The sequence below is a fragment of the Dendropsophus ebraccatus genome, chromosome 1 (genome assembly GCF_027789765.1).
Source record: "Dendropsophus ebraccatus isolate aDenEbr1 chromosome 1, aDenEbr1.pat, whole genome shotgun sequence".
NCBI lineage: Eukaryota > Metazoa > Chordata > Amphibia > Anura > Hylidae > Dendropsophus > Dendropsophus ebraccatus.
Genome location: NC_091454.1, coordinates 93586442 through 93610986, shown reverse-complemented (window position 1 = coordinate 93610986; position 24545 = coordinate 93586442). Strand labels below are relative to the sequence as shown.

General features: G+C 37.3%; 1 protein-coding gene across 7 annotated transcripts in view; it reads left to right on the top strand.

Annotated features, from left to right (window-relative positions):
* The window catches only part of KCNC2 (potassium voltage-gated channel subfamily C member 2), a 171358-nt gene extending 147234 nt beyond the window's left edge, over positions 1–24124 (top strand). Inside the window, exons 3-4 of one of the 7 annotated variants that reach the window (XM_069955937.1) lie at positions 1463–1618; positions 24015–24124. In XM_069955937.1, the coding sequence (XP_069812038.1) occupies positions 1463–1618; positions 24015–24124 (266 nt within the window). Of the gene's footprint in view, positions 1–1462; positions 1619–21532; positions 21670–22337; positions 22400–24014 lie in introns of those variants that run through there. The other 6 variants (XM_069955943.1, XM_069955940.1, XM_069955938.1 and 3 more) reach the window with 6 other exon arrangements.
* Positions 24125–24545: the final 421 nt, after the last annotated feature.

Sequence of the window (24545 nt, the reverse complement as noted above, 5' to 3'; positions counted from 1 at the left end):
CATTTCTGCAGCCTGCAGAGCATGCTGACAGGCAGAGAACGTGATTAGTTATTGGTTGGCTTAACCAAAATTACTAGTTCCCACCTCTCTCCCTGCAGTGCGTGCAGGGATAAAACATTTTTTTCCTATATACCCTTAGGGTGCCTTCACATGTACCGTATTGCAGCAGATTTCACGCTGCGAGTTTATTGCAATGAAATATGCTGCGATAATGATTACTATGTAACGCAATGGCAATGTATTTCCACAGCAGCGTATTATGTGCGTTTATTTTTACCATGCAGATTTTCTGCGGAGTCGGTACGCGTGAAGGCACTCTTATAGAGGATGGCACACCAATTATAGTAAGAGAACACTTTAGAAGCTTTATTAGGAGCTGCTAACAGTGTTTTATGCATTATACTACTGATTGGTTCCTTTTAAAGGGTACTTGTCATTACAAATATTCACCCGATCAGCATATAGTCACTCCTGCCACTGAAAGATAGGGTTACTATGGATATGACCATGAAGGGGGAGTTCCATGCACAAACCCTATTCTAATGCAGTGGTTTTAAGTGGAGCATGATGATATCTATAGTTACCCGATTTTCTGGGAACAGGTACGCTTTAAGCCACATTAATAAAGCCTACTAGACATATTTTGGTGCATTAAAGTGGTTTATTATAAGCCATGTTAAAATTAGTGTAAAAACATTTAGATTTTTAAAATTGGACTGTCAGGGCCCAGGCGGATAAAGATACAGGACAAGTGGGCCCTAAAGCTAGTATCCCCCACACTGTCCCTGCCTACTTGCAGAGCAGGTCCTAAACAACAGCCATTGCTCTGAAATAAGTGCAAAAACAGGACAAGGTCCAGGCAGAGAAACACAGAAGGACAGAGGAGTATAGACCTGTCTGCCAAAACACAGCAGACAGAATTAGCAAAAAGGCAACAACAAAGGTAAGTGCAGGGAGAACTGGAAAAACATGGAACAGATGACTAAGACAAAGACAAATGCAAGCAACACACCGAATAAGCAAAAACTCATGGCCAAAAGCTTAATCTCGGCCGTACCTTACAAATCGAGGACCACGCCAAGGTCCCAAAAGGCACAGTCATAGCATGGACACTTTTTGGTGCATGTTTGCCAAATTTGTTACAGACCATGCTCCAAAAGAATAAATCCTTGAACAAATGTACTGTAGACAGACTAACGGCTAGTGGAAAGATACAGTGAACAGTTTTGGTAAATTCCATTAACATGCCAACTCATTGTTGTTGTCGAAAGCAAAGGCTTCAAAACATACAAACCATGACAGCAACATTGAAAAGGAGAGCTCCGAGTATATTAAGTACACACTCTACATGTTTGGTGCAATTTTACCTGTGAACCAAAAAGGTCACTTATATTTTTTAAATAGTACATTAAATTCTTTATAACTCCTTTTTCTGCTACAAATCCTTCCTAAATATTACTAGGTGAGGATAGTTCAGGAAGTGACCAGCCACTATCACCTGGAGAAAGGCATCCGATGAGACGCTCTAGCACCAGGGACAAAAACAGAAGAGCAGGAACATGTTTTCTCCTGACAGCAGGTGAATACTCGTGCAATACTGATGGAGGGATCCGGAAAGGTATGGGCTTTTTAAAAACTTACGATTAAATGATTATATAAACAATCTACTATATAAAGAAGAGGAGGTCAACAATTGGCACTCCAGCTAAGATACTTCTCAACTATCTATTTTTTTTACATTTATACTGGCTCAGAGTAATAAAAATGCTAAATTGTAAATTGAAAAATGCTAAATTAGATGTCCAGCTGGGGTTCCAAGGGTGGCTATCCTTATTATGGTGAGCTATTTATCAAGCTGTTGGAGATACAAGGCTAAACATTGCTTACTGCAGAAGGCTAATCTCAAGAATTTGGAGTTATCAGTTATTATCGTACTTCATAGAAAAGAGGTATTACATATGTTTTATAGGCAAACTTAAATTTTTAATTACTCAATAAAATAATTACATTAACTAATAGAAATACACATAAAAAAGAAAAGTGAAAGAGGTTAAAATTTAAAATGTAAGGCTATGTTTACATACATAAAATGCAAGCAAAATACAACAGTGAGTTAAATATTAAACCATATTTGAAATCTAATATTGTGCTATATTAAAGTCTATGAAAAAATCTATAGAGTTTATGCTATGAAATTCTATATACTTTAAAATTCAAAATAAAACAAAATTTTTATACCTATTTTACTGTTGTATGTTGCTTTTTTTTACTGTGCAGAAAGCTGAAATTAGTCCAAAATCCAATAATATTGCAAGTGGCAACAGATTTATTCCCAGGTACTGAAAGCATCAAAAACTTGTCAAGCCTTTCAGAGGTTTTGTTTCCTTTTTTTTCTCCACCAATAAAGTTTATATTTAAACATTAAAAACCAATATGGATATTCTAAAAAATGAAATTGATAAATTAAGATTTATAGCAAAAATTGTACTTATGTCTCCATCCCCAAACCACTCAGGCAACATCCTAAGGTTTATGAGCCTCTTTAGAATGACCACTGACAGATGATGTTGATGGAGATGGGGATCAGCGTAATAGAAAATCATTAGTGATAAGCAAATACTGTTCGATCGAATAGATATTCGATCGAATAGTGAGATATTCGAATATTCGATATGCGTACGAATATCCCGCGAATATTCGATAAATATTCGGTAAGCATTCACATCCCCTAGCTTCCGGTTTCACCCTCCAAATGGTCAAATAGATGTTTTTCACTAATTGAATACTTGTTCCCATAGACTTTAATGGGATCGAATATTCAATCGAATATTCGAATATATGCAGGATATTCGTATGAATATCGAATATCTCACTGTTCGCTCATCACTAAAAATCATCACTGACCCCTTTGTTCTAGGAGACATAAGCAGCAGTGAGACCTCTCTCACTGCGGCTTACCCCACTCCATAGAGAACGCTGGAATGCTCGGCCATGTCGAATGTTCCTGTGTATTAAGGGGATGGACAGCAGGCAAGAGAAATAACTGACAGATGAACAATTGTTCCTCTGTCAGTTATTAATAGTGTTTGGTGACCTTTAGTACTAATATGAAGTCAATATAGCATAGTGGTCCCAAAGATGTCATCATCATCATCCCCAAAGGTTGTGATCAGCTTATCATTACAGGTTCCACTCCTGTCACCTCCAGACAAACAGCTGAATTTGCTGGAAGAATCTGTGGCTTGCCAATACTGGAGAAATATAGTATAACAGGCTGGCTATTTATATGAATGGCTGTCCATGTAAAATAAGGATTGTGTGCCACCACAACCTCCTTCCATCTTCTTAGGAATTTTTGGTTTCCTGTTAGTCGTTTATCTGACAGCCCTGACTGTAATACTATTTCCCCCCCCTATTCTGAATTATTGGTCCCATTATTTCTTAGCTGTGGTAGTTTCTGTCTTTTGCATGGGATTTTCTGTGCACCATACTGTATAGTCTATAGTGTCTGTAAGGTTGTTATTTTCAAACATAAATGCAGATGTATCCAAAGAAATATAACTACTCCTATCTCCTACTACAGCTGACCAGTCCATGGCTTGATAAATTTGCTCCTAAGGTACCCATGCACAATGAATGGTTGTATGGTGTTCAACGTATTGCTTTGCTCCTATTTTTATTTCCTTCATCTCCCAAAGATGTTCGCTGACAAGTTGCTTGGCAATGTGTGTCGCTCAGTCTAATCATTTAATCATTTACGTCTCATGTTCTCATTTAAATTTTTTTTTTGTCCAATGTCTGTATACATATATCTTGTATCTTATATACTGTAATGATAGCTCCAGCACTATAGTAAGACATCATGAATATCTACAGTAAGAGAAAGAAGAAGATAACATTATAGTCTAGACATATCTAATCTGCACAAGTGTTTAAGTCAATTGGAAAAATATGAAAGTGATTAGCTAGTCCCCTAAATAAATGTCTCTACCTTCAAAATACAATAATGCAGACTGGGAAATTTTGAATGAGAAGATGCTCTTACCAGAATGGTCAAGCTTTCACTAACCGGCACATCTACTTGCAAGTATACGCTTAAAGCAACTCTGTACCCACAATCTGTCCCCCCAAAACTGCTTGTACCTTCGGATAGCTGCTTATAATCCATTATCTGTCCTGGGGTCTGTTTGGCAGGTGATGCAGTTATTGTCCTAAAAACAACTTTTAAACTTGCAGCCCTGTGCCCAATGGCCGTGGCCTAGAGTGTCTGTGTATTAGAATGGCACAACCTCTCTGTCCCTCCTCCCTGCCCTCCTGATCAGTAGGAATGCTCCAGCCAGGTATTCTCCTATTCCTCACTTGTCTGAACACTGCACAGGTGCCTTAATGATCCAGCCCATGCGCCGTGCTGACACAGGTGATGAATAGTAGAAAACCTGCCAGGAGCATTTCTAATGATGAAGAGGGCGGGGAGGAGGGACAGAGAGGTTGTGCCAGCCTAATGCACAGACACTCTAGGCCACACCAGTTTGACACAGGGCTGCAAGTTTAAAAGTTGTTTTTCAGGACTACAACTGCATTACCTGCTGAACAGACACCAGGACAGATCTTGGATTAAAAGCAGCTATAAGAAGGTACAAGCAGTTTGGGGTGGGCAGATTGAGTCACTTTAAGGGTAATGTCTGAGATTAAAAAAGGGATTCTTTCTACTAGAGACAGCACCAGTCTTGTGTCTACTATTACATAGATGTACATGTGGATTCTTGAAGTTAGTAAAACTTCCTTGCATTTATAAAGGCTGACAAGTAAGATATCTTAAAAAAAATTATAGTACATTACTGACATACGGCTAAATAGACTAAATATATTTACTAGAGATAAATAATTAGTTCAGAAAAGGTATTTATGAAAATTAACACAAAAAAATTTCCCATTATTCCACAACACGACTTACAGGGAAACTATAAGCAGGTTAGATAAATCTATAGCCCTCTATAGTGCCCAGGACACTGAGGAGGAAGGTACAGTATGTGTCTTACCTTCCTCCTCTGCGCCGGTCCCATGCTGTTAGTCGGCATAATCTTCAGCCTGGAGCACTGTTAGGAGCAGTTCCCCAACCCCAGTGTCCTCATCATGATAATCAATGCGGGTGGGCCGGAAAACGCTATGGAGGAAGGGTAATGGCCTAAGATTATGCCGACTAACAGTACGGAACTGGGACCGAGGAGATAGGCGCCATAGGGGGCTATCAGCAGGTTAAATTTGTCTAACCTGCTGATAGTCCCCCCTTAAAATTTTGATTTGTTGCTTTCACTATCTGTAACTTTAACTACAGTACAGTTCTTATTTTGCCAACCAATTTTCTCAATTTAGCCCCTATATTGGCAATATGCACAGGGCACAACAGGATGAATGTTTATACTCCCCATGCTATGTCATGTTGTTATGTGGGGGGAAGGGAGGGAATAAGAACTCCATGTAAAATAAAAAAAATTATATGCGGATGTTATACTGGTATCAAATACTATTCATGTTATCTAACTGTTGCTAGAGAGTTCCTCAGAACTTTCCTACTTTCTCCTTTCAGACTGAGTTGTTTGGAGCCAGAGACTAAACATAGTGAAAGATGAAGAACTGTTTTGTTTCATGTGAAATGTCTGCATATATTTTGTTTCTACCTATTTAGAATGATTAAATATTTCTTTTAGTGTTAATAATTTGAATAAGAGTTTCATTTGTCTTAATAATTAATATTATTTTTAGACAGGTATCATTCACAGTTGCTTGGGTACTTGCCAGATAAGTTTGTATTATACTGTATACTATCATATGTAATCCATGGGATGGTAAATACTTTGTTGTCAAAAAGTATTTTAGGGGAGAAACTTTTATTTGCTAACCACATAAATTATATTCACATGCTCTTGAAGCAGACTTCTTCCTCATGCAAGTTTACAAATAAATGTTAGAAACAATAATATAACTGTTTAAAACTTTTTTTTCCCCTTTATCCAATAAAGGAATCACCCCTAAAATACTTTGGTAATTTTTCAAATTATGTTTTTACCACAACCTGGATTCTTATGACAAACTGGGTAAAATACCAGCTATCTGCTATATCTCATAATACACTGTAAAGTATCTTAAACTGGCTGTGTAAATATTTCAAGTTAAACAGTGTTTTAAAATAAAATAAACTTCACTCAGTATTAAAAAAAACTACATATATTCCTCAGGTAGTTTTAGGAGAAACTTTGCACCAGTATTTGACTGCACAGATCTCTGGTTTACTAGCAGAACTGTGCTCATGTTTATGTAATACTGAGTTCAGTAAAGATACTAAATATATTATCATCGTGTTCTGGCTGGTGAGGCCCCAGTGGAAAAAGGGGGTTATATTTGCACTAGTAACCATATGCACACATTAATTAAACATATACGTTAGTTTAGGGAAACACAGAACAGCTCAATGGAATAGAATTAAAGGGGTATTCCAGTGAATTTTTCAAATCAACTGGTGTCAGAAAATGACAAAAATTTGTCATATACTTTTATTAAAAAATTTCCAGTGTTCCTGTACTTATCTGCTGCTGTATGCCCTGCAGGAAGTGGTGTATTCTTTCCAGTCTGACACAGTGCTCTCTGCTGCCACCTCTGTCCATGGCAGGAACTATCCAGAGTAGTAGCACATCCCCATAGAAAAACTCTCCTGCTCCAGACTGGAAAGAATATCACTTCCTGCAGGACATACAGTTTTTTTTATTGAATTCAGTGGATTTTTCAATTAAGCTACACCCAAAGGGCAATTAGTAATCCCAAACTAAAATAATGTGCAAAAACCAGTCATTCCACTAAGGGGAGGCCAGGCTGCTAAATAGTGTCTGTTATTTTAGACTCGAAATGACGGACGTCATTTTAAACGAGCTGAAAAAGTGTTGTGTGAACATAGCCTTTCTGTGTTTTCAATCCACTCTTGGTTTTGGTAGCAAAATACTGAGAAAAAATGCTGTGTGGGAACATAGCCTTAAAGTGAATGAAGCAGGGTATTGTATGCTATAAGTAATTGCTACCTTTTGGCTGTTTACTTGGCATTCTTTTACTTCGGAACAAAATGGGCATATAACCTTATTTTGTCAGCTAAAGGCTCCGTTCACATGGAGTAAAACTGGCGGAATTCCACCAGTTTTACTGCATATGAACAGAGCTGAATAGTGCAACACTATGAAGTAATGCTTACAGTATTAGGCCATGTTCATATAACAAAAAACAACGGCCGTTGTTTTGAGTGTCAAACAATGACCGCTGTTTAACATGTTCTCCGGCAAATATTGCACTCAGCAGTAGGAACACTATTCTAAACCCATAGAATTCTGATTTCCATTTAAACTTCAGCCGTCAGAACAGCCACAGGGCCCTATTCCACCGGACGATTATCGTTTGCATAATTGTTAACGATCTCAAACGACCGCTATTGCGAAAGACCTGAAAACGTTCACTCATTTCCATGGAACGATAATCGTTACTTATGATTGTAATTGCGATTGTTTTTTCTTCGCTATTTATTCGCTACGACCAAACGATGTCTTATTCAATGCGAACGATTTGCGAACGAGCAACGATAAAAATAGGTCCAGGTCTTATAAAGCGATCAACGATTTCTCGTTCGGTCGTTAATTGCATTTCAACCAAACGATTATCGTTTAGATTCGAACGATTTAACGATAATCTGAACGATAATCGTCCGGTGGAATACGGCCCACACAGTGTGTGAACAGTTTATTTTCTACGGCTGTAGAAAATAGACATGGTCATTATTTTGTATGGCCGCAGTGAACAACGGGTGTAGTTGATGCACTGTATGCACAACAACATACGTTCTTCTATTGAAATCAATAGAAATCAATGCATTCAGCAACCTACCGTCATTGTGTTCACAGACCGCTATGGCCGTGTGTGAACATAGCCTAATAGTGAGTGCTAATAATAGTGAGTATAATAGTAATGTTGTCTCAACATTACGCAACTCAACTTCTTGAATTCCAGTCCCCATACACTTTAGTGAAAGTTGGCTAACCCTGCAGGATTGAATGACTCTGTGACATGTATAGAAGGGCCGTCGGGCAGCCAATTACCTCTACTCTCCGACCAGATTGCCATGTCTGTGGAGTAAATAAATGTTAGGCTCACAGCTATCAATGATGTATGGCAGACTTAAGTTAATAATAAAAAAGTTCTTACCAGATCTTAATTACTTCCCATTGAGAAGGACAAATAAAAAAAAATGTAATTGCCCCCTTTACAACTGTTGGAGAGTGTTGCTTTACGACTAAATCCAGCCATACACATTAGACAGCTATCTTTCCTGGCTCAGTCATAAAAACATATACTGGCATTGACACAACAAATCTGGTATAAGCTTATCTTAGAGGGTTAAGAAATGAAAGCTGTTACAATGGCTATAGATAAACTTTTTTTAAATAAACACGTGTCTAGATAGTAAAAGGTTTATCCAGGTTTAGAAAAAACATGGCCACTTTCTTCCAGAAACAAAGTCACTCTTTGTCCTTATTTTTCATGTAGCATTCATCTCAGTTCCATTGAAGTGAATGGAGCTGAATTGCAATACCACACAACCTAGGGACAGGTGTGGTGCTGTTTTTGCAAGAAAGTAAGGCTGGGTTCATAAATAGTTTTTTAATCATTTTTTTCATAAGTTTCTGCAAAAAACGAAAAAAAAAAAAAAAAATGGATGCATCTGTGTGTATCTGTTTTGATCTGTCTTTCCATTAACTTCCATTATAAAACAGGATCAAAATGCAACTGTTTTTTTTTTATTTTTTTAACGTACACAAAAAAGTAACCACATTTTTGTGTAGGTTAAAAAAGGATTGCGTTTTGATTCCTTTTATTTTTATAATGAAATAAAGTCAATAGAAAAACATCAAAACAAATGCACAGAAATGCATCTGTTTTTCCATATGCTTTTTGTAAAAAGGTAGTGTGAGCCAAGCCTTTTTTTTTAAATCTTTGATAACACTTTTGCTATGACTACTGATTAAAAGGGTTATCCAGTGTTAGAAAAACGTGGCCACTTTCAGAGATAGTATGACTCTTGTCTCCACTTTGGGCGGGGTTTTGCAACTTAGTTCCATTGAAGTAAATCGAGTTTAATTGAAAACTAACCATACCTGAACTTGAGACAAGAGTTGTTTTCCTAATGCTGGATTAGGCTCCTTGCGCACCAAGGGGGACATTCATCAATGTTCCGGCAGAGGCATATGCCAGGGAGAAGGCACAGATTGGCCCCTTCTCCCTGATGTACGCCTGCCGTATCCCCCGCATGCCCGATGGGCGGGCTGAGGGAACTCGGGGGCACGGTAAGGTGGGGAGGAGGCATGGCCTTCTCTTGCGCCACATTTATAATGATTTATGCCTAATTTAAGGCCGGCTTCATAAATCCCCCCCCCCCCCCAAGTGCTTGTCAGGAAGGTTTGTACTTAGCACAAATTCTTGGATGTTTTTTTTTTTAACCTGGCCAATAGAGCAAACTGTTTGCTTCACTTAAGAGTTAACCAGACAGTTAAGAATATGTCCAGTATAACTTTGGTGAGGAGATTATGGAACACACAGGAACATCCTCATCTATGAAAAGGCCTGTGGAGGGAATTAATTAATCCAGAAAGGGTATCTCTTTTGGCTCAAATGGGTAATTCTTAAACCTTGCATACAAGGAGTTCTTACAAGGGCAAAACAACACAGAGTGGACAAGCAGTCAATGGATCTGCACATCCTTGCAATAGATCAGAATATTGTTGTATCCCAAAAAGTAGTAGAAAGTATCCCTAAACAGCATTACAAAGACTAAATGGCATCACCAGTAGAATTAAATTTGTAAGTTACCAAATGGAAGACAATTTTTTCATGGTCATCTTATTCAGAATATGGTAGACAATGCGACACCTTAAAGATCCATATTTCTTGTTTACAAAAAAAATCCAGTTCATATATAAAAGAAGATTCTCAGATAAATCCTTGCTCCAATTTCTCCCCGATGTAGACTGACTTTGCCGTACTCTCTGGTAAGGAAAGTGATATCATCCTATCCGTTGGAGGTTTATGTCCTGGAAGAAATACAGTGCAAAAATCTTCAATATCCTGAAGTTAAAGACCATCTAGTGAAGAAGGTGAGTCTCGGTCTTGGTGGCAATTCTGGAAGAAGGAAACCCAGTGAATAAACTGCCAAGAGGACATGTCTTTACTTGGCAAATAATGCCTAATCCAAGATGATCCAAGAATCACTGGAATTCTGGAACGATGGAGGATCAATAAGGAAACTCCATCAAGTGGATGAAATCCATCAAGAGAGATGTTGACTGACTTAAGTCTGTACAATGACCGATTTATTGACAGTAATAAGGCAATGTTTTTTTTTTTTTTTTAACGTGTGAAGCGAAATATAAAATCTTTTGGTTAAGGGGTTATCTGCAGCTTCTGAAGCCTCAAAACCTAAGCGACCAGGAACCAACAATGTGTCATTTGGGAAAAGAAGTGTCAAGCCCAAGGTTTCCTCCCCACTCTCAACTAGGCCTTGAAGTTTTCTAACTTTACAGAATAAACAAGGTAGATGATATGCAAATGACTCTTTCACAGTAGAGACATAGGCCCAGATTTATCAACGTGAGTCAAAAACTGTCTGATTTGTCTATAGCAACCAATCACAGCTCAAATTTTACTTTACCAGAACGTGATAAGATGCAAAAGGTGTGATTGGTTGCTGTGGACAGATCAGACAGTTTTTGTTTTGTGACGGATTGCTAAATATGGCTTGTAGTCAGATTTTCTCTTCCTCTGTAATCAAATGTATTCTTTGGAACAGCAGCAGAATTACTGATGTTTGGATTTAGACTGATTGTGGAACCCCCCTGTTTTAAAGGCAGTAGAGCAGGAGCTGAAATGGCCGTATGGCCAGATTCCTTAAAGACTCTAGCAAGGGAAGAAGTGAGGGCAAATTTTATTGGGTTGCTTTGCTCTCCAGGTAAGGTCAGAGTATGTAGATTGGCTTTGGCTAGTCTTGAAATCAACTATTTGATGATTTGATGACTTTAAAGATTAAGCAGAGGGGTCAATGTAGAAAATGAGTGGTTATAATAGAGTGCAAGGTATACAGATGACAGAACAGTCCCCTAAAAGCCTGGTTAATTTCTTGCTTTAAGAGACTTGTAGGTTTGGCCACTTAATAGATGTAAGGCATTTCAGTACTATTGGAAACCATAGGCCATTGATCCTAGTTACTTTCTTTAAGCTTAAATACATTTTACACTGGTCAGGCTGGGGTGTAAAATCTTTAGTCTTAACCTGTGTAAAGAAATACAGATTTTGCTTCAGGAAAGTCTCTAGAAAATGCATGGATTGGCTGCAGTAAGAAACTTTATGGACTGTCTGAAGAAGCACTCATGCTGTTACTAGAATGAAACAAGATAGATTATGAGTAGAGATGAGCGAACCGGGTTCGGGTTCGAGTCCATCCGAACCCGAACGATCGTCACAAAACATGGATAGCCAATGACTATATCCATGTTTTCCACATAGCCTTAGGGCTTTATCCAAGTTCAGCAGCCACCGCTAATCAAATGCCGAAAGTTTGGGTTCGGATGGACTCGAGCATGCTCGAGGTTCGCTCATCTCTAATTATGAGATAAAAAAGTTCTGAATTAGGGTCTATTTGGATTTAAAACAGCACAAGAAACAAGAGCTAGAACATGGTATGGGCCACAATCAACAGGCGATGGGTGGCATGATGATTCCACTTTAAATAGATGGCCAGGGCTGTGGTCCTCTTCTGTCATTGATGTCCTTAGCAACCTGTCACTGCTGGAAGATCGGCACAAGAAAGCTGTGAACCAAAGAAGCATGCTGCAGTGGAAGATGGGAACTAGAGCAGCAGAAGAGAAAGTTACCTATTAAACCTATTGCCTAGCAACTAGATTCCAGTATTGTTTGGGACTGCAGTTGCTTGCGGCCCTAGAACTGCAGCATTTCTGCATAAACTGACATGCTGTGGATGTACTATGTGCTCCACAGATCACAGTTACTATAATAATCCACAGAGTTTCTGTATATGAATGCACTGTGGGGACATTCCTAGCATACTGCCTTAAATGGGCATTGTTATTTAAAAAAAACTTTACATAGATCAATAATAAGAAAGGAAATATAAGAAACTTTATAATACATCTTATCAGACAAAAATACATAGCCAATGGTTCGAGTTTCAAGCAAGCCAAGTCAATTGATGGGGGAGAAGGAAGATAGGAAGGGGAGTTCCTGTGTATACAAACAGAGAGAGACAGCTAAGAAGTAGCTCTGACACCCCTGGGCTTAATACACAGTTTACATAACTACTCACTACAACTTTATCATGGCTTCAATGCTGTTTTTTAGCCTGTACACAAAGAAACAAAAGTGCAGAATCTCCATTTCTCTACGTGCGAACACCACTGACGTCAAGTTCTGCCTGTAATTTTCAGTTCTCTGAGCGAACTGAAAATTGCAGGTTTATCTTGCGGAACAGAAAGAATGTCACATATAAGGTAAATGATGGTCAGATATAGTGCTGCTCCTCGTGTACAAAAACCTGGCAGCTTGTTTTGAAAGGTCACACAAAAATCACACAAAATTACTCTTATTTAGTTGCCATGTAAAAGGCAATTATTCCTCTAAAAGACATAGCCAATGCTTGTAATACAGACCTCAGTGAGACCCCCATGTTATATTATGCATCCCAATGTAATAAAGGCTCTAGATACACCCCCAGGTAATATAGACCCAAAATAGGCTCCTCATGTAATGTAGACCCCCCATAATGTAATACAAATGCTAGACCAGACCACATACTATGATATAGACCACAGAAAGATGCCCTGCAATGTTATACAGACAGCAGACTTACCCCCATAATGTAATACCGACCCCTAAAATATGATACTTCCATAATATAATGCAGACCCCAGAAGGATAATATATACAGGTAATATAGTACAGATGACAGACCCTTATAATGTAATAAAGAGCTCTATAATGTGATACAGACCTCAGACAGACCCCTTTATGTAATACAGGTCCTGATCTAATAGATCAATGTATTGCAAATCCCATACACTGGTCTATTGTATACAAGTTTCATTTATTGCTTGATTTATAATAGTCCCCAAAGGGACTTAAAGTGTCACTATCGTTATAAATTAAAAAAAAAAACTAAATTAACAGTATAAGTAAAATAAATCAAGTTTGCAAAATACACAAATCTTTTTGTTGTTCTTGTTATCATGCTGTAAAACAGAGCTAAACCCAAATCCAGGTCCAGTCTCTTGAAGGCCGATTGTTAGTCTTGTGCTGTTTGAAAAAAAGAGACTAAACACAGGAATTCCAGCCAGTACAGAGAGTCACGGCTCAATGTGTCCATCAGTCACTTCCTCTGAGCGCTCAGATGGCCTGGGATACACAGCACTTCTTGTGTTTAGACTCATTGGGGAAAAAAAGAGTCAGAACACAGGAAGTGCAATTTTTTCCCTGATAACTAAAATAAATAAATAAATAATGAATGTAAATTGCAAATTTGCTTTATTTCACATTCCCTGTTGATTTAAATTTTGAAAGTTATAACGACAGTGGCTTTAAAAAATGTAAAGAAATATATATATATATATATATATATATATATATATATATATTTTTTTTTTTTGAAATGTTAAAAGTTGTGGTGGAAGAACATTTTGAGTCAGGTGACTACCAATGTTTCTACTATCCTATACTGAAACCAAAGTATTGTATGTTAGAAAGGTAAACATTAGCATTAGGGACAATACTTATATTAATGGAGATACGGTGATCAGTTATCCTCAGAAGAAGGTTGTTAAAACCAAATTATGGCCAGATACAGCATTGCCTCCAGTTGTATGGGTTCAGTTGCAGCGTTTTTAAAAGGCTAATGTTTTAGGGGAACCGGCCAATTTAACCTCTTAACGACCGGCCATTAAGAGTAAACAGAGAGGGCTCCCGGCGTGAGCCCTCTCTGCAGCGCACGGTCCCCGGGTTGCTATGTGCAGCCAGGGACCGCGTGTATTAGCCGGCGCGGCCGATCGCCGCGGCCGGCTAATTAACCATTCAAATGCCGCTGTCAAAGCTGACAGCTGCATTTGAACAGTGAATGTGGCCCCTCTCCCTGGTGTCTAGTGGGGGATCTCCCCCCCGCGATGCGATCGGGGGGGGGGAAATCCGTTGTACTGAGCCGGCCAGGGCTCAGCGTCGCTCCAACGCTGTTCCCGGCTCGGCAATCTATTCAGATGGTCTGCAGCAGACCATTATAATAGAGCACCGATCTGATGGATCATTGCTCTATTATATACACAGGATTGATCTCAATGGGAGATCAGTTCTGTGTAAATAGAAGTCCCCCAGGGGGCTTCATATTACTGTAAGTGAAAGTTAAAAAAAAAGTGTTTTTATTAATAAAAAATCCCCTCCACTAATAAAAGTCTGAATCACCCCCCTTTTCCCATTTTACAAATAAAAATAAATAAATAAACAAACATGTTTGGTATCGTCGCGTGCGTAATCGCCCGAACTATTAATTAATCACATTACTGATCTCGCACGGTAAATGGCGTCAGCGCAAAAAAATCCCAAAGTGCAAAATTGCGCATTTTCGGTCGCATCAAATCCAGAAAAATTGTAATAAAAAGCGATCATATCATATGCGCAATCAAGCTACCGATAGAAAGTAAACATCATGGCGCAAAAAATGACACCTCACTCAGCCCCATAGACCAAAGGATAAAAGCGCTATAAGCCTGGGAATGGAGCGATTTTAAGGAATGTATATTTGTTAACAATGGTTTTAATTTTTTACAGGCCATCAGATACAATAAAAGTTATACATGTTATATATTGTTTTAATCATAATGACTTGAGGAACATATATAACAACTAAGTTTTTCCATAGGACACACGGCGTAAAAATGAAGCCCCCCCAAAGAAAAATAATTGCGTTTTTTTTTTCAATTTCACTGAGCATATAATTTTTTTCTGGTTTCGCAGCATATTTTATGGAAAAATTCAGCCTGTCATTGCGAAGTACAATTAGTGAAGCAAAAAATAAGGGCTCATGTGGGTCTGTAGGTGTAAAATGCAAGTGCTATGGCCTTTTAAGCACATGGAGGAAAAAACTAAAGTTAGCACGGTCCTTAAAGGGTTAAAGGAAATGGTGTCAGTTCCCCTCCCAAAGCTATTGCAGAACATCTCACTGCGGACTATTGCACAGTAAGGTTGCTGACTTAAAGGGAAATCTATCTTTTTAAGGTAGCATTAGAGAATTACTTTGCATATCCTTTCTTTCCAGAATTCTCCTCAAGGAGAATTAGTATCCATTTTAATTTGTACTGACATGTGCAATAAACTTTACACATTAGTTTTACTGTATAGTAAAAATTATTGCCCCACAAATTTGTATAATTCCACTTTTTTTAATAGTGTCCTACAAATATTTTTTATCTGGATTACTGGCTTTGTAATACAATATATGGTAAAATAAATGGATCAAGAAAAAAGTACAACTTTTCCACGAAAGATACGCCCTCATACAACTCTGTCAGTAGAAAAATAAAAATGTTATGAATCTTAGAAGGTAAGGAGGTAGATAGAGCTAGGAGAAGACGTACTGCATTGAGTCTTCTCCCAGCTCTATTTCCCGACTGGTACAAGCCTGAACACTCAGACCCGGACCGATTAAAACTTTTGACATATCTCCATGACATGCCAAAAGTTTTGTGAAGTGACAGTGACAAGCCCTCATATAGCTATAGGGGCAAAAATAAAACAATGGCGTGACTCTTGACGGGTGGTATTGAAAAAAGTAAGAAAATTACTTTGTCAGTAAGGGCCATTATAGGCTGGTCACCAAGGGGTTAATAGTGACCAGTTAATAAAGACCTTTCTTCTGTTAGACAATGTTAAGTTGGTTGTCAAGCATAAATTAAAGGAGAAGTCCAGCAAAAATTTTTATTAAAGTATTGTACTGTCCCCCAAAGTTATACAAACCACCAATTACAGTAACACTTATTACGGGAAATGCTAATAAAGTGCTTTTTTCCCTGCACTTACTACTGCATCAAAGCTTCACTTCCTGAATAAAATGGTGATGTCACGACCCGACTCTCAGAGCTGTGCAGGCTGTGGCGGCTGGAGAGGATGATGGCAGAGGGATGCTTAGTGTCCCCCCAGTGCCTTGTGTCCCTCAGTGTCCCCCTGCCATCATCCTCTCCAGCAGCCACAGCCCGCACAGCTCTGGGAGTCGGGTCGTGACATCACTATTTTATCCAGGAAGTGAAGCCTTGATGCAGTACTAAGTGCAGGGAAAAAAGCAGTTTATAAGCATTTCCCGTAATCAGTGTATATTGGTGATTTGTATAACTTTTGTGAGGCAATACAATACTTTGATAAAAAATTTTCGCCTGACTTTTCCTTTAATTGATAGCTTATCCACAAGATGAGACCAAAATAGAGCAAAGTTTTAGTTCAATCTTGACAATCTTTACAATAGAAATCAGGGGGCAGGGAATTCATGTGTATACCATATTATATGTTGCAATTCCTAATCACAACAGTATCTGCAGGTTATTTAGTTACTTATTTTATGTGGATGATATCTATAAGGTAATATATATATATATATATATATATATATATGGACAATGTAGTCCTTTTATGCTAGTGTATAAAGGTGATTAACCACTTAAAGTGAAGCTTTATGCTTCACTGAAGTATATTGCCTATTTGCTTATTTAACTTTTTTTTTTTAAAAGATGTTTACTTAGCAAAAATGTTGCCACATTTAAAATTAGACTAAGTAATGATGACCTCCAAGACAAGTAAGCTAACAGTTCTTATGTTGTGTGTGAGCTCTGTCTTGGGTCTTTATTGTGTCCAAAGTGATGGAATAAAACTGAATTTTATGGATATTGTTTCCATGCCTAGGCACCTCTTCTTCCACAAAACAGCTTTATCAGTTCTTTTAAAGAAAAAAAATTGTTGGGGCAGGGAACACGAACAGAAGTCATCTGGATACAGTCATAATTCACAGAGCTGGCTAAAGTTTGTTCATGGCTCCATTACTCAAAAGTAGGCTCCATGTACAGTGGACTTGAATGCTGGTTTGGGATTAGACCAGTAAAGCAATGAGCCAGCACTTTCACCAGATTACCTGTACATTTCTTCATACTACTAAGCGTATCTTTGGCATCGTCAGTTTTCCCAAGCAGAGGTATAGGAAGGAAGATTGTTCCAAAGGAACAGCAAAGAAAATGAAAGATACAGTATGATGATGAAGTATTACAATGAATTAACAACGTGGAAGGGATGGAAACAATGCAAGTGTTAGTACACTTGCTACAGGAACTGTGGAATAAGAGAAGTGAAAGAAATGAATGGCCATGTTTTTTCTATGATGGTGAAGGGAAGGGCAAAGAATGCTCCTTTATCCTGATCAAGAATGCAGACAAAATACGGAATAGGACTTGGGAACACTTTAAGAGGAGGGTTGGTGCTCATCTTGAGAATGTTGAAGAAATTAGTAAAGTCTCCAGTTTCTAGTTTTCAGCACTCAAAAACAGACAGGCAAAAGTATGACTGTGAGTGGCAGTGGTGCCCATATGTACATATAAAGTGTAGCAATATTTTTTTCTCAACCAAAGGATGTTTGTGTCCATCTTCAGGGTCTGCAACCGTCTTCTGGGTGAACATTTTGGAAACTGCTGACATATATGTAGCATCATCACAGTATTCTATGGACAAAGAGTGTGTTGGTGCCAACTGCTCTCTTTGTGGGTGTTGGTTCTGCTGCTGCGGGGCAGTAATAAGGTTTCTGTTGCGATAATTAAACAGACACACACAAAAGGGAGAGGCTTTCTTGTCTTCCGCTCACACAAATTTTTGGATACTAAACAATAAACTATTTTATTATGGACACCAAACTTGCCCACCAAGAAGCCAGTTTCTTCGGAAAGCTTGTGAAAGCATTGGTTAACTACAGGGCCAGAAAACAAGATGATGAGTTTTTAGAGGCTAATACTCCAATGTGTTCTCCACTGCCTTATCATGACCACATGCATTACCATTAGCAGCACACCAGTAGCTGTGACTCAAATATCATAAATATAATTGTATCATACTGGCAGCTGCCTCAACAAACTGATCTATGTAGTCATGTGCAAATGCCGAAAAAGGGAAGAAATCATCAAAATCTGGATTTTTAGAGATTACCAGAATGAAACAGTGTTCTGAACTAGCTCAGTTTGTCATTCAGGTAATGGCCTATTCTTCTGCAAGTGCATTTTCTCAAAGGGTCTGCATGGCTGAAGGTAGAGTCTCAACCGTTAAGTTCACAAAGTTATTCAATGCAATCATAGAATGAACTGCTTTTGAAAATTTCAGCTTCTTATTCTTGATAAAACTGACAAAAGTACAAAAGAAGCTAGTAGAGAGCAGCAGAGAACATGAAGGGATGGAAAAGGAAATGGAGAATATTAAATAGAGAGGAGCAAATTCAAGCATGTGCGGTTGGATGCAGCCCTAGGGAGTTCTGGAAAACTGTCATACTGTAGGCTGTATCCATGTTTCCTAGGCAGCCTTAGGGCTGCATCCATCTCCTGCAACCATTGTTAATCAAATGCTGCACACTTAGGTACGGACAAACCTGACCATGCTCAAGGTTCGCTCCTCTCCATGTTCTCCATGCACTCCACTATTCCATGCAATCCTAGACCTCAAGGCACACAGACAGTACAGAACACACCTTCCTACATCACAACACTATATACTTGTATACATTTACAATATATGTTCAAGGCAATTACAAACAATACAATAAAGCAATCTTTTCAAGTAAAAAAACCCCATGGTATTTATAACTTAGGGGAAATATAACATGCACCTCATCATGAGTAAGAAGAATCTGTTTAGAATTTCATATTTTTCAGTCCAGTATTCATAATGCAAATTAAACCAGGAGATCAAAATTAGTACATTTTATATGACTTTTATGACTATATTAACAATTTTAATGACTGATGGGCTTTAAAGTTTAGAATCTAGTTTAGATTCTTAATTTTTTTTTCTACACTAAAAATGGTACATTCTAGGCACAATATATACTGTGTATTAAGCTATGATATGGCCTAAGGGTTGGAGTATGGTACAAGCATTCAAAGAACAACAAAAAAAAAAGATTACTTGAGTCTTGCATTGTTACTTCAGGCACTGTAATATGCATAACATAGTATATTGGTTTTGATGGTGTATTCCTTTTAAAGGAACCTGTCAGAGGTTCCCTGCAGGCTGCAGAAATGAAATTGAGAACATTTTTTTTTTTAATAATGACCTATGGGATTTTTTTTATATAGTTTAATAATATAAAAATTGCATTCTATAGCCTTTACGTTTTATTCACTATGGTGTGCTACAAATATTACAGTGTAATCCAGCTTTTGTAAAAAAAAATTTTTTAAAACTCTATTACATGTCCCCTGACCAAGTCCCCTGAACAAACAAAAGGTCACCTCTAAGTACCCTGTCTTTAGCTATTAGTGCTCTTTGTTCGACCTCTTCTATTAGCCCGTTAAGACCATCTATTATCCCATTCCAAAACGCTAAACATTGGCTTGTGTAAAAGACCCAGCCATCAGCTCATCAATTCATCAGTCACACATAGCCATGGGTAATAGGACAAGTACGTCCAATAATTTAGGCTAGGTTTGCGATCCATGTTATGCAAAAAAAGTTATGCATTTTTTGTGCATCCATTTTGATCTGTTTTTCAATTACTTCTATTACAAACAGATAAAAAAACTGATCAAAATGCATCCTTTTTTCAGCATACACAAAAACGTGGTCAACTATGTCTTTGTGTACAGTACATTAAAAAAAGGATGCATTTTGATCCGTTTTTGATATATTTTTTTAGAATTAAAGTCAATAAAAAAAAGGATCAAAACAGATGTATACAGATTGCATAAAACAGAAGGAAAGAATAGACTGCAAAAACATAGTGTGAACCCAGCCTTATTATAGAAGTAAAGGGAAATTGATTGTGTGACCTGACCCACCTGATACTAAGCTGTATAATAGCCCCAGTAAATGACATCAGTGATTGGCCTGTGTAAAACAGCCTTTAGCAAACTGATCACCAGTCAGTCATCAACAGAAAGGATTATTCAGAGCAACTTCTAACTGAGTGATCACAGTGCCCACAAGGAGTACTTCAATGGATTGTATAGCTGTGATACATTTATATAGCACAAAAACAATAATATTTTACGGAAAAGAAAAAAATGTTTGTTCACTTTGGCTGGGATGAAACTTAGAAGCTTTGAGTATAATTTGCATAAATTACTTGGTAAAATGTCACTGTTACAAAAATATTCATAAAAAAAGCTTTGCAAATGACTGTTTTCATAGTGATTATATTCATAGTTCAGGTTACAGAGAAAAGATTATGAGCTACACAGCAACATTGTATAAAAGTAAAAAAAAAAATACAATAAAGTCTGTTTTGAAAAATCTTTGAAAGAACAAAATTAACAGTGTGTAATGAACATTTCAAATTACAAATCTATCTATCTATCTATCTATCTAAAATGGAAAAAAAAAATGTAGAAATCCCAGGCACTTTAAGTGCAAAGAAAGCAGTTAAAACAACAACAATGTTTTTGTTCCGTCATGGAACCTTTTACTTGAGAAACATTTTCTGGGGGTTCAGCATTTTTTTTTTTCATGGATCAAGACTTGGAGCTGCATGCACCCACCTTGTTTGAACATTATGGCTGTGCTGCTGTTTACTGCAATTATCTATTACAAAATACAGGATAACCATAAAAATGCTTGACTGTTAATGTTAACCTTGGTATTTTTACTAAACATTTATCTAAATTGTTTAAAAAATGAAATGCTGTGGAATTAATGAAATATTAGCCCTAGAGAATGGTAAATTCATTATAATACCTCCCCATAAATGCTTGGTTGCCCGCATTAACTCAGCGTTTGATACGAATAATTTATGAATGGAAGGTTTGTTAATTTGTTTCCATCTGCACCTTGGTCCTTGCTTTATAATTATTTGTCGAAAACACTCCGAGAATGAACTTAGCATTTCATGTCTTGCTTTGTGTATTTTATTATGCATTTTTGACCATACAGTTTAACATGTCATATTGTTTCAGCTATCTCAATTGTCGGTCAAATCCAGACTCTGCAATGACTATTCAACATAAAATCAAATATTATTTTTCTCATTTGAATATTTTCTTTTCCTAAAATATAACATGTATGCGGGGTACATTTGACCTATAACTTGTCTAAGCTGTTCATTACTGTTGACATAAACCTTTTTGATGGATTCATAATTGATTGCATTTCATTTTAATGTTTGTCTCTGTCTTTTTCTGGTTGAAATCAACTGATGTCTGTGCACTTTTCGTAAAAGGATATGAAAAATCCCGAAGTTTAAACAACATAGCTGGCTTGACTGGTAATGCCTTGAGACTGTCTCCAGTAACATCACCCTACAGTTCACCTTGTCCTCTAAGACGCTCTCGGTCTCCTATCCCATCCATCTTATAAAACAGACTACACCAATCTGATAAATAGAATTCTCTCAAGTGCTATTGACCACATAATGGAAATAATTAAATGTAGCATTAACTCTAGGCTCTATCCAGACAACATAAACACTGCATAATCTCAACTGGAAATGCTAGGAAACACCATAATGTCAGCAGACATTTCACCATGACTGTCATAAAGTTATTTATCCTGTGGAGTTTGTGCATATCTACTAACCTTCTAATTTCTTTCTGGCAATAAAAAAAAGGATAGAGTATGGATGGATCGGCCATTATAGTTAATAATCACATATATTTTCAGGGACATACAGCTATACCAATGTGCTTCCAAATGATAACCAACACTTTATTGATCGTTCATTTCTTGTGAGTTTCTGATCCATTCTGAAGATGTCTGGGATCCAGTCCTTTAGAGCTCGCAGTGTAACAGATCAGACCATTTGCATGGACCATCTCGTCTACACATCATATCAAAGCAATGTTGCAGATTACAGGAGCTACAAAATGGCTTCTAACATAAGCTTGGCATCGTATCATTTGCTAATCAGTTGTCCTGCCAGTAGGATTTTGTTTTTTATCTTATTTCCGTTGGTATTTTTAGATGAATTTAATTTGTTTAATACTGTATAATAGAGTACCAAAATGTCTCTGGTTGTTTGCACACAGATAACTGCAAAGAGGTTGTCATTACTGGTTACACGCAAGCAGAGGCCAGATCTCTTTCATAATGGCTTGGGAAGGCACAATACATGTGAAAAAGGTAACTGCCATCCAGGCTTGCAATTTTAAGCTAGCAGGTCTTCTTCCTACACAAGAGTTCTTCAAATTTTACACATGCAAAATTTTAAGAACTAGAGAAAGAAGCTTGTGTACTGCATGTTTCAGTTAAATGACGAGGGCTGTATAATTTATTGAGGATTTTTTTTTTGACCAGCCTTAAACATCTGGAATCAAATTTGGCATTTTTTAAGTCAACGTTTTATCAATTATTTCTTTAAAAAATTTGTTTGTCATATATGTTCATGTTGGTTTGTCTAACCAGTTGTTAAGTTGTTTCATCCACCTCTTTTCAAACACTCAAACTGTGCCTGTACACAACTAGTTCAAGGCTGCATTCTTTTCTTTTGCGTTCTGCTGTGTTTTATGTGCTTTAAGTATGGTTGCTGTTCTACTGAATTGCATTATGTAGAAAGTAAAATTACTTCTTTTTGACCTGATGTAAAAGCCATTGCCATTGCCACTTACTACAGCAAGTCAAATATATCTAAAGATAAAGTAATGTTCAATTATTCTACGTTTAGAATAGACCACCCTTATTACTCTAGCTGTTGTTGAACCACATCAACCGGCATCATCGGTCAGTTTGTAGGCGCTTTGTAAAACATGCCATAGACCTTCAACAGCTAATGAGTGATAGGTTACCTATTCTTAAAGGGGTTGTCCAGGATTAATAAGATAGTTCTTTTTTTTCAGAAACAGTGACACTAGAATTGCTATACCAAACACAGGCCATGGGCATGAAATGCATTGTTTCTGAGAAAAAAGCAAACTTGTTTTACTCATCCCAGATAACCAACTGAACTCCTAATGTATTTAGTTCAAGACATACAATAGAAATGTTTTTGTTTTTTTTTAATGAAAAATACTAAACACTGAAGTCATTCTCACAACTTGTCAGTTTTCCGAGTAAACAGCAGATAGCCTTTTTATGGCAAATTATGGCGCTTGAGACTATAATAAATTTGTACCCTCTAGACACTAAATGCAGCATATGTTACTACAGCCTGTGCAGCAGAGTAACCCATAGTATATTAAAAAGCATTTATATAAAAATAATAATAATTTTTATTTATATAGCGCCAACAGATTCCGCAGCACTTTATATACTCTCATATTATATATGTAAGATATGATATATACAATTTAGGCAGCATGACATAATGGAACCTTGTTCTAAACTGCTCAGCTCTGCTGGATGACATTCTACTATCTGATTTACAGGTCTTGTGATATCTGACATCAGTGTTTAACTTACCTGTTTTATTAAAAGTTTTGATGTTTTGGGCTGGTGATAAGAAGTTGATAACGTAGGAAAGGCTCCAAAGTTTATAAAACAAATGACCAATCTGACCTAGGCAATCTGTTTTATTCGTAAAGTAATATAAATTATAATGGTATATATCAGAATCAATAGCATGAACTGCTAAAACGAGTATATAAAGAAGATGAGAAATGATCATATTTTAAAGTATAGAAATTATATATTATCACAGTGAAAACGTTAGTCTAGTATTTTAATCAAGGGATTAATATAATATTTGGTGCTGCTGTTATTGACTACAGTGTTATACGGAATTTATCATGGATTTATGACTGCTGAAAAGGGGACAGTGGAATTTAGCCATAACACGGACTATACTGGAAAGAAACTCCTGCTGGTGAATGGGCCCTAGATGTAAGCCTCTCATGTGTCAAGGTAGTGAATAAGATCTGATGACCAGCTTGATCTGCAAAGTGCAACAATCACAGACTGAAATGTTTCAGATGCCAACAACCTGAATGGTGTGTGCTGGCAAATTAGCTGTAAATAAATGTGAGCATGGAATATACGCTATTTTCATCAATATGAGTACATGTTCGATTGTACAGTTCCTATTGATTAATGTATGTGTGTATAATCCCCATACATTGGATTACCTCACAATTCCTGCAGTACTCTAGTTTGTGCTGTAGACTGTATAGAAATGCACATAAAAGGTGTACGTTAACTTACCAGGATCTGTTTAAGCAGATCTGTCTTCATTTATTGCTGTTTGTATTGCAGAAGATATAGTACAGTAGGCTCCAGTTCACTAAGTGGTGCTGTTCCATAAG